General features: G+C 43.9%; 2 protein-coding genes and 1 pseudogene across 2 annotated transcripts; 1 reads left to right on the plus strand and 2 right to left on the minus strand.

The window, feature by feature from the left end:
- Positions 1–3,909: 3,909 nt before the first annotated feature.
- On the minus strand, positions 3,910–4,040 carry LOC128573265 (uncharacterized; annotated as a pseudogene).
- A 236-nt stretch (positions 4,041–4,276) lies between these two features.
- LOC128573040 (histone H2B type 3-B) lies at positions 4,277–6,642 on the minus strand. The gene has a single exon (XM_053573257.1). It carries the CDS (start codon positions 6,580–6,582, stop codon positions 6,202–6,204), a length of 381 nt encoding a protein of 126 aa, XP_053429232.1. The 5' UTR covers positions 6,583–6,642; the 3' UTR covers positions 4,277–6,201.
- A 205-nt stretch (positions 6,643–6,847) lies between these two features.
- On the plus strand, positions 6,848–8,579 carry LOC128572757 (histone H2A type 3). The gene has a single exon (XM_053572814.1). The coding sequence runs from the start codon at positions 6,895–6,897 to the stop codon at positions 7,285–7,287; it is 393 nt and encodes a 130-aa protein (XP_053428789.1). The 5' UTR covers positions 6,848–6,894; the 3' UTR covers positions 7,288–8,579.
- Positions 8,580–11,572: the final 2,993 nt, after the last annotated feature.

Below are 11,572 nucleotides of genomic sequence, written 5' to 3' on the forward strand. Positions count from 1 at the left end.
GGAAGATCTTGTGCCAATCCCTCGCTCCAGCATGTGAGGATGGAGGACGCGCTCAGTGAGGCCTTTGAGTTGTCGCCCTTCCCTGACGGTGGTGCTTGGGGCCTTACTTCCACCTTTCCTTCCCTTCCTCCTTTGCCGAGAGCTGCTGCCCCCTCCTTCCCACCCCCCAAAATTCTGCAGCTTTACACCTACACAGTTCCCTATGCCCTACGTTCCTGTTTGAAACATAAAAACCAATGCACATGGCTGGGCACCTGTAGCTCAGCGGCTAGGGCGCCAGCCACATACACTGGGGCTGGCTGGTTACAACCCGGCCCAGGCCTGCCAAACAACGACAACTACCAAAAAAAAAAAAAAAAAAAAGCCGGGCGTTGTGGTGGGCGCCTGTAGTCCCAGCTACTTGGGAGGCTGAAACAGAGAATCACTTAAACCCAAGAGTTTGAGCTTGCTGTGAGCTGTGATGCTACAGCACTCTACCCAGGGCAACATAGTGAGACTCTGTCTCAAAACAAACAACCACCAAAAAAAACAGGGCACAGACCCTTTTTCTCACCCTTAGCACCCAGCTACAATCTCCCAAATTCAGAAATTCAGGTATTTCAGCCCGGAATATGTGTGTGCATGTGTGTGTGTGTAAGACTAGTAAACAGTTGGAGATACTTTTACATAAAGCAAATGCTGTGCCTTTTTAAAAAATCCCAGTGAATCGGGTGGCGCCTGTGGCTCAGTGAGTAGGGCACCGGCCCCATATGCCCAGGGTGGTGGGTTCAAACCCGGCCCCTGCCAAACTGCAACAAAAAATAGCCGGGCGTTGTGGTGGGCGCCTGTAGTCCCAGCTGCTCTGGAGGCTGAGGCAAGAGAATCGCGTAAGCCCAAGAGTTAGAGGTTGCTGTGAGCCATGTGACGCCACGGCACTCTACCCGAGGGCGGTACAGTGAGACTCTGTCTCTACAAAAAAAAAAAAAATTCCAGTGAATCAGAGACAAAATATTAAATATGATGTTTGTTGGATGACACGTTAATTAACAGCTAAGGCATTCAGGTGGACTGAGGTCCAAATTGTCCTCCTAAAAAAATACCCACTATGGTTGGCTCTCCAGCCAGGAACAATGCCTGAAAGGACCCAACCTCCAAGAGCTGAAACATAGCTGGGTTTTGGACTCCAGCTCTCTTCCTTCAGGGTGGACAATGGCCATCAGACTCAACACCACCTACAGCTGGATGAAGGTGCATTCCTCAACATTTTTAACTTACTGTCTCATAAAGTAAATTTACTTTATTGCATTCATAGTGTCTTCTTGAACAGTTTTTTCCCTCCAAAATCTTTTTTAAAATAGGTTTTATTTTTTAGAGCACTTTTAGATCCAAGATGCTTTTTCTGAATCCATGCATAATAGTTGTACATATTTGGGGGGGTACATGTGATATTTTAATACATGCATAGAATGTGAAATGATGAAGCCAGGGGGAGTAGGCATCCTTCACCCCCAAATATTTTCACCCCCTCTTTAGGTTGGAAACATTCCTATTCCTTTCTAGCTATTTTGAATGAATCTTCCAACAAACGTTTAACTATAGTTGCAATACTGTACTCTAAAACACTACATCTCGCGCAGCACCTGTGGCTCAGTGAGTAGGGCGCTGGACCCATATACCGGGTGGCGAGTTTGAACCCGGTCCCTGCCAAACTTCAACAAAAAAGAGCCAGGCTTGTGGCAGACGCCTATAGTCCCAGCTACTCGGGAGGCTGAGGCAAGAGAATTGCCTAAGCCCCAGAGGTGGAGGTTGCTGTGAGCTATGATGCCACAACACTCTATCGAGGGCGACAAAGTAAAACTGTATCAAAAAAAACAACACATGTTGTTTGTTAAACCATTTATTTATACCCATTAATCATCTTTTCTTCATCTACTGCCCCACTGGTCTTCCCAGTCCCTGGTAACCACCAATCAATTCCCTCCGAAGATCCACTTTTTTTAGCTTCCACAAATGATTGAGAACATGCTATAGGTATCTTTCTACGCCTGTCTTATTTCACTTACCATAATGTCCTCTAGTTCCATTCATGTTGCTGCTAATGACAGGATTTCATTCTTTTTATGACTGAATAGTATTCCATTGTATTACCATACTTTATTCATTCATTTATTGGTGGACACTTAGATTGATTCCATATCTTGGCTATTGTCAATAGTACTGTAATGAACATGGGAGTGCAGAGATCTCTTTGATATACTGATTTCTTTCCTTTTGGGTATATATCCAGTGGTGGGATTGCTGGGTCATATAGTAGTTCTATTTGTAATTTCTTGAGGTATTTCCATATTGTTTTTCATAATGGCTGTACTAATTTACATTCCCCCCAACAAAGTTGAAGTGTTCCCCTCTCCTGCATTCTTGCCAGCATCTTTTCCTATCTTTATGTTCAAAGGCAGTTTAATTGGGTTGATTCCCTCCAAATTCTTTGATTTACTCCATAATGATTAGCAAATTTAACTTGAAATTTCTAGCTGAGTGAGAGGCAGTCTTTTAAATGCATTTCAGATTATATGTCTGCAAAATTCCTCCTGTTCATTCCAGAAACTTAATTGAGGAATGTGACTTAATTATTTCTGATCCAGACAATGCTTCCATTTTGTTGAGTCCTAATTCTCTTAGATTCTGTGGATTCTCATATATTTGATGTGTGTGTGCTGCCCTCAATGTTTCACTTTCTCAATGTAAAATGATGTGATTGTAGACCCAGGTTCTGCACACAATTTCTGTTTATTTTCTAGATCATAAAGTCTCAATGCCCTTTTGCATTTCCCTTTACAGATTCTTGTCCTAGGAGGGAGGAATGAATCCCACTCATTCTGGGCCTGGGGCCGTCTGGATGCCAAGTAGAAGAGGCCTATTTTATTTATTTTTAAATTTTTATTATTATTGTTTTTTGAGACAGAATCTCACTTTGTTGCCTTTAGTAGAGTGCTGTAACATCATAGCTCACAGCAACCTCAAACTCTTGGGCTCAAAGTGATTCTCTTGCCTCAGTCTCCCTGGTAGCCTGGACTACAGGCGCCTGCCACAGTGTCCACCTGTTTTGTTTTTTTTTTGAGACAGGGTCTCGCTTTTGCTCAGGCTGGTCCTGAACTCCTAAGCTCAGACAATCCACTGGCCTGGACCTCCCAGAGTGCTAGGATTACAGGCATGAACCACCTCACCTAACCTTGTGAGTGCTATTTTAACTTCAATCTCGTGCCAAAAGTGTCAGACGGACTTAGAAATTAGTTGACATTCGCTATCATATACTACACAATGTATTCTTGAGAATTATTTTTGGAAATTTTTATTACATGTTGATTTTGTACTTTCATTTTTTTTTTTTTTTTTTTTTTGTGGTTTTTGGCCGGGGCTGGGTTTGAACCCGCCACCTCCAGCATATGGGACCGGCGCCCTACTCCTTGAGCCACAGGTGCCACCCTTGTACTTTGATTTTATCTTTGGCACTAACCTGTGTTGTTGCCTAGTGCCAATGCAATCAATCACACTCCTGTCTCTGCCAGAGGCAGGTTTCATCTTATTAAACCTGTTTTAAGGTCATAAAGGGAGAGAACTAAGTGCATCTAATGAGAGCAGTTTCATGAATGCAAGTGCTCCCTTAGGATGCAAGTAGGGCAGTGGATGAAGAAAAGCTGATTAATGGGTATAAACTGATCTGCAATCTATGCTGGTAGGGGGCTGAGGGCTTGGTGTGTCTTTCAGCAGGCACCTGAATTCAGTAGCTTATAATGCAAATACTGTATTTCTTAGCGGGATTAAGGGTGTTGATAGTTCTCACTTTTAATGACGGATCTGTTTAGGGAGACAAAGAATTGAACAAAATGGCTGACAATTTCTATTATGTTTTTTTCTTTTGTAAAAAATTGGTCTCCATAGGGACTGTTAAAAATTGCCAATACCAACTATATTGCAAGTCATCAGGATGGGGGATTGTGAAGTTTTCAATTAGCAATAATCTCAAAACATCATTGGCTACAATACTACCACTGTGCAAAATTGTATTTATTTTCATAAATATTTTGTGCCACATATATACAGAGACAACAACCAAATGGAAATGATTCTGAACCAATATTCTTTTTTTTTTTTTTTTTTTTTATTGTTGGGGATTCATTGAGGGTACAATAAGCCAGGTTACACTGATTGCAATTGTTAGGTAAAGTCCCTCTTGCATTCATGTCTTGCCCCCATATTCTTGTTGATGTATAGATGAATAGACACGAAAGGTAAGAAGGACAGCAGGGTGTACCATTACTCATTAAAAGAGCCAGTTTCTTCTCTCTTTGTAAAAGTTCCAGTAAAATGTTTTTTGTTTGATAATCTATCAAAACTTATTTATGTTTTAAATAATAGTGCACTGTCCAAATGATTTTTTATTATTTTATTTTATTTTTTGCAGTGTTTGGCCGGGGCTGGGCCTGAACCGGAACCCGCCACCTCCGGCACATGGGGCCGGCACCCCACTCCTTTGAGCCACAGGCGCCTCCCCCAAATGATTTTTTAAACACGGACTTTCAGTTACCTAGAATTATTTAAATTTACAACCTTTCTTGCAAAAAAAAAAAAAGACATATATAAAGCACTATTAGACATAATATATGTATATATACGATGGTAGGATTCTGAGGCAAAAAGGGAATAGAAATATGCCTTTAGGAAGAAAAAATTATCTAAAATAGCTCACAGTCAAAAGAAAATTTTGGTCACGTATTTATTGTGGTTATGTATCAAATTGATATTCCAATAGGTTCCTTTAAAAGACTGATAGAACGAATTTGAATTTTAAGAAGTCCTATGTAGGGATTTGCATCCTTGCAACTAATAGAACTTATGATAAAAATATTTAAGATGACAACTTTAAAACACGTGAGTTTTTCACGTAGGAAATAAAGGGGGAGGAGAGGTGATAACGGCCATGGTGGCTGAAGATGTCGGTGTGGTGACGTTTCTTCCCCCAGCCCCGGCACGCTACTGGTTCCCTTTGCGGACATGGCTGGGGGGGTGGAGGGGGGGAGGAGATCTTTTACTTAATTTTACTGAATTTTTACTTCTTGACAGAAACATTACAAAACTCTCAATAATTCTAATTCTCAACAGCTCGAGAAGTAATTATTAGGAATCCTTTTTATAAATAAGCCAAGAAAAGAATATGTTTCAAAAGAGTGTAAAAAAGGAATTTCTAGAGGGAAAATTCTTTATGCCAAAGCATTTTCCTGAGCCAAAATGGGCACTTTCCAAATAAACGCCAGTAATTCGAGAGGAAAAAAGGAAATTTTGTGTCGCTAACGCTTCACAGAAAATAAGGTGGCCGCCAGCTACATTTGCTGGGCAATTCTTTCCTCTTGTAAAGGTCATTCTTTCCTCTTGTAATGACCCTTTCCCCGCCCGCCAGCAGTGGGCTTGCTCATTTATGCCTAGCTCCGGCAACACAGGGCGCTATGTCACCGCTTTTCGATTTCAATTTCAAACATCCTGCCCAACAATCTCTGACAATGTTCAACGCCTCAGCATAAAGGGGTTTGTCTAATCCAGGCAGAGATAAAAATGTCTATGAGTAAACGCAGAGCCAAGGCTCCACGGCTGGAGCATCCTGACAACACCCTGAGCCTCGCGGAGCTAGGAATCTAGCGCCACCGACGTCCTCACCCACAAAAGGGGGCTGAGAGAAGTGAAGATTAGCACAGGGTCATGGCGGGAGGGGGTGAACCTCGTGCTCCACCTGCACGGGGCACGCCAAGCTCAGATGGACCTAGCCCTGGGTAGGGTGTACACGCTCTTGTCAGGAAAATAGCCTTTGTTATTAAAGAAAATCTGAAACTAAAGGTTCCTATTTTTGCGTCATAATACATTAATAGCTGAAGGGAAGCAAGAGTGGACACAGCGGGATCCTCGATCGCCTCCCCCCACAACCCCTCGCATATTACCGAGCTATTTCGCTTGGTCACGGTTTCCATCCTCAGATTTCTTTAACCAGCAGTTATTCTCGCTTTCCCTTCACACGCACACATGACTGAGGCCCAGCCGCACTCAGTAACCAGGATAACCGCTACGGCTCACACAGACAAGTTACGTAACACTTAACTGTGTTCAAAACCCTTTCTCGAAGGTGTGGGTGGCTCTGAAAAGAGCCTTTGGGTTCAGGGCGCATCGCGGGGCGCTTCACTTGGAGCTGGTGTACTTGGTGACAGCCTTGGTACCCTCAGACACAGCGTGTTTAGCCAGCTCCCCGGGAAGCAGCAGGCGCACTGCCGTTTGCACTTCGCGGGACGTGATGGTGGAGCGCTTGTTGTAGTGCGCCAGGCGAGAGGCCTCGCTGGCAATACGCTCGAAGATGTCGTTGACGAAGGAATTCATGATGCCCATGGCCTTGGAAGAGATGCCGGTGTCTGGATGCACCTGCTTCAACACCTTGTACACATAGATAGAATAGCTCTCCTTCCGGCTGCGCTTGCGTTTTTTGCCGTCTTTCTTCTGCGCCTTAGTAACGGCCTTCTTAGAGCCCTTCTTCGGAGCCGGAGCAGATTTAGATGGATCAGGCATGGTGGCGTGTCTCTCCGAACAGAAACGAAGACGGAGTGAAAGGACTCTATTTGTACGTCTTGTATTCAAATAAAGGATTGGAATTCGCTCGCTTCTGATTGGATAAGATGTCGTTTTGCGTCATCGCTAGGAAAGGCATACGCAAATTAGGAGAAGCTGATTTCCTTTTCTGATTGGTTGCTATTGCTAACCAATCAAACGGCGCCGTCTAGCCTACCTCCAGACCATATATAAGGGCTCGCTGTGGCCCGCCACCCTGTTGTTTTCTGTACCGCTTGTCGATTTTTGTGGTTTTCTGTTCTCTAATCGGAGATGTCTGGCCGTGGCAAGCAGGGCGGCAAAGCGCGTGCCAAGGCTAAATCGCGATCATCCCGCGCAGGCCTGCAGTTTCCCGTGGGCCGTGTGCATCGGCTGCTCCGCAAGGGCAACTACTCAGAGCGCGTGGGCGCCGGAGCTCCGGTCTACCTCGCTGCGGTGCTTGAATACTTGACAGCCGAGATTTTAGAGCTGGCGGGCAACGCGGCGCGGGACAACAAGAAGACACGTATCATCCCGCGCCACCTACAGCTAGCTATCCGCAACGACGAGGAGCTTAACAAGCTGCTTGGCCGCGTAACCATCGCGCAGGGCGGTGTCCTGCCTAACATCCAGGCCGTGTTGCTGCCTAAGAAGACCGAGAGCCACCACAAGGCCAAGGGCAAGTGAGGCCCGCCAACCCCCGGCTCCCTTTTACGGACACCAAAGGCTCTTTTCAGAGCCACCCATATCTTCAAGAAAAGAGCCACACTGAATCCGCATGTCTGGCGCAGTTCTCTATTAAGGAGCGCGTCAGTTGTAGGGGAGGGCGCAAATGGCAACTGGGACTCCAGGGCTGAGGCATCCTCGCCAGGTAGGCAATATGTGCCCTTTGCGGCAGGAAACACTTGCCTACAGGTGGCCACCCCTTTGAATCTTCACCCCCAAAACCTCCCGTGGAATTTTAGTCCCGCCCACCCTTAAAGGTAGCCACATGAGTACTAGTTACCTTTGACTCCGGAAGGGTTCTAATTTGTACAAGTCCAGGATGTGTTTTCCGATTCCAGGGACAATCTGGTTGATTTGTCTGTTACTAAAAAGCATTTTTGATATTTTTTTAAGAATTTGCTATTTGAGTTTCAATAGGTGAATCTTGGAAGTTCCATTTAACACGTAAATTTAGATAGCCGATTTTTAACATCGTAATGTTCCCGAGAGTTAACATTTAATTTATTGGGTTGAAATTCTAAGAATCGTGAAAATGGTTCAATACTTTAAAAAGAACCAAATTATTAGATCTCAAAAGGAGGTGTAAACATTTGAACTAATCATGAACAGGAAAATTACTAGAAGGAATTTGGGCTGGTCAAACAAAGATGGGAGACAAAATAATTTGTACACTGAATTTGATAAGGAAAACTAGGTTTGTGAGGTTAGCAAACTTATAAATATTGTTAGAATCAGATTAAATATTGTTAGAATCAGCCTGTGAACTCCACATTGCAAAGTAAAGGAGGGTTAGAGAGTTCAGAGATCTCCAGGAAAAATCAACTAAGAAATGGTTATGTTAATGGCACCTGCCTGGGGTGGAGGAGGGATTAGTAGGATTAATCTGTGATAATCCCTTTAAAATGCCTGCTGCAAAACTAGAGCTCAGTGTTACCTTTGTCCCTGTTAAGGTTATCAAATCTATAGTTTTCGATCCTTATCAAAATATGGATGATTCCTACTTTTATTTTTTATTTTTTAATGGACAAAATTTTGTACGCATTTATGGGGTACATAGTGATGTTGCTAGTACATGTATGGTATTCAGAATAGAGTAATCAGCAATTTTTTATTGTAATAATAAATACAGGCCAGTAAGAGCATTCAGGAATGTTATGTAATATGTATGTATCCTACTAAAATTAGGTCTTCCCAAACCAGGGCTCCCTGGACATCATCTGGAGCTAACCATCTTTGTCTTTAGAAAATACCACAGTGTTGGGCGGCGCCTGTGGCTCAGTCGGTAAGGCGCCGGCCCCATATACCGAGGGTGGCGGGTTCAAACCCGGCCTCGGCCGAACTGCAACCAAAAAATAGCCGGGCGTTGTGGCGGGCGCCTGTAGTCCCAGCTACTCGGGAGGCTGAGGCAAGAGAATCGCTTAAGCCCAGGAGTTGGAGGTTGCTGTGAGCTGTGTGAGGCCACGGCACTCTACCGAGGGCCATAAAGTGAGACTCTGTCTCTACAAAAAAAAAAAAAAAAAAAAAAAAAAAAGAAAATACCACAGTGTTATGTGAACTATTTACACCAAAAACTGACAAGCAACTGCCCAACAGTGTTAATCTAAATATTACTGTATAATATTCACAAACCCATTTCAGTAAAACAAAGCTGCTAGGATTGGCCAGAGGAGTGTATAGCTTTCCAGAGATTTACCTCTTATTTTTCTAATAACAGACTTCAATTCTAGATTAAATTTGTGTTTATGTATTTATAGTAATGTAGCCCATTGTATATCTTTAAATCCTTCAGTAGTATTTCAGAAGAAGATTTTTTCAGAGGCTGGGAACTTAGGTGTTTGAAGTATCACTGTGGATTTCTAAATTTTTTTTTGTGTGTGTGTGTGACAGAGGGTCATTCTGTCGCCCTAGGTAGAGTGCCATGGCTCGTAGCTCACAGCAACCTCAAACTCTCTTGGGCTCAAATGATCCTCTTGCCTCAGTTTACTGAGTAGCTAGGGCTACAGATAGCTGCCACAAACCCAGCTATTTTTTTAGAAGAAACAGGTCTTGCTGTTGCTCAGGCTAGTCTTGAACTCCTAAACTCAAGCAATCCACCCGCCTGGGCCTCCCAGAGTACTAGGATTACAGGTGTGAACCACCACGCCTGACCTGGATTTCCATATTGTTTTTTGTTGTTGTTTGTTTTTGTTTTATGTTTGTTTTAGCAGGCCTGGGCTGGGTTTGAACCCACTAGCCCTAGAGCATGTGACTGGTGCCCTAACCACTGAGCTATGGGCACCCAGCCAGATTTCCAGATTTTAAGAAAATGACTCAAATGGAATATTAAGAGGAAGTAGGATGTTGAGAGATCCAGTTGGAGTAGCTTTCATTTGTCACCTCTAAGGCTGAGCTGTTCATTCATAGCAACAAGCCAGCCACAGGCTTATTAAATTATCAGATAATTAGGCCAGGCACCATAGCTCACACTTTAATCCCAGCACTTTGGGAGGCCAAGGTGGGAGTATCACTTGAGATCAGGAGTTCGAGACCAGCCTGAACAATATAGTGCGATCCCTCTCTCTATCAGAAAAAAAAAAAAGTGTATAATTAATTTTCATTTAATTAGGCCAGGGCGAATCCTACGCCTGTAATCCTACCACTCTGGAAGGCTGAGGTGGGAGGATGGCTTGAACTCAGGAGTTTGAGACCAGCCTGAGCAAGAGCAAGACCTTGTTCTCCCAGGTACTCTGGAGGCTGAGGCAGGATCATGATTTTTTTCATTTTTTTGCTATTAAGTTGGAGTTCCTTATATATTTCGTACATTGACTTTTTATTAAATGTTGTTTGCAAATATTTTCTACCACTGTATAGATTGCTTATTATTTTTGTTGATTCAGCCATCTCATTTCTGGGTGTATACCCAAAGGAAATAAAATTACAGTCTCAAAGAGTCGTCTGCATGCCCATGTTCATTACAGCTTTATCTAAAATAGCCAAAATAAGGGGGAAACAAACAAAACACACATATCCACAAATAATCCAATTAAAAAATCAGCAAAGGGGCGGCACCTGTGGCTCAAAGGAGTAGGGGGCCAGCCCCATATACCAGAGGCAGCAGGTTCAAACCCAGCCCTGGCCAAAAAAAAAAAAAAAATCAGCCAAGGACCTAAATAGACCTTTCTCCTAAGAAGACACACCATTCCACCAACAAATACATGAAAAGGTGCTCAACATAATACCAGAGAAATGGAAATCACTAATCAGAGAAATGCAACTCCACCATAAAATAGGTCCAAACACCTGTCAGGATGGCCATTATCAAAAGAACAAGAGATAAGGAGCATTGGCCAGACTGTGGAGAAAAGGGAGCCTTTCCACTCCACTGATGAGAATGTAAATTGTTGCAGCCTCTATGGAAAACAGTATGGAGGTCCCTCCGAGAACTAAAAGCAAGCCCGGATCTTTCTGAGACACCCTTCTCTTTACTCTAACCACACTTCCTCCTTCCAACCCCCTCCTCGTGTACCCTCTGTTGATCCCAGACCCAGCTGGCTCGCCACTGTGGAAGCTTCCAAGGTCCCACACCTATCTCAGTCTCCACTGTTCAACACAACTGCAGGCCTTCCAGCCTCCTATTTCTGCCTGGCATGTAAACCTCTACAACACTGGGCCATCGCCTCACTTCACTTTCCTTGCCTGCACTATACAGTAAGCTCCAGAAAGCTTTTTTAATTTTATTTTTTATTTATTTTTTGAGACAGTGTCTCAAGCTGTTGCCCTGGGTAGAGTGTGTAAGTGTCACAGCTCACAGCAACCTCAAACTCTTGGGCTTAACCCATTCATTCTCTTGCCTCAGCCTCCCAAATAGCTGGACTACAGGTGCCTGCCACAACGCCCTGTTGTTGTTGTTGTTGTTGTTGTTGCAGTTGTCTTTGTTGTTTTAGCTGGCCCTGGCCAGGTTCGAACCCTCCAGCTTCGGTGTATGTGGCTTGGCGCCCTACCCCACTGAGCTATGGGCACCGCCCTATTTTTATTTTATTTTATTTTTGACGCAGAATCTCACTTTCTCACCCTTGGTAGAGTGCTGTGGCATTACAACTCAAAGCAACCTCAAACTTTTGGACTTTAGTGATTCGCTTGCCTCAAGCCTCCCAAGTAACTGTGGGACTACAGGCGCTCACCACAATGCCTGGCTATTTTTAGAGACAGGGTCTCACTCTGGCTCAGGCTGGTCTCAAACTCTTGAGCTCAAACAATCCACCTGCCT

This window comes from Nycticebus coucang, chromosome 20 (genome assembly GCF_027406575.1).
Source record: "Nycticebus coucang isolate mNycCou1 chromosome 20, mNycCou1.pri, whole genome shotgun sequence".
Lineage (NCBI taxonomy): Eukaryota > Metazoa > Chordata > Mammalia > Primates > Lorisidae > Nycticebus > Nycticebus coucang.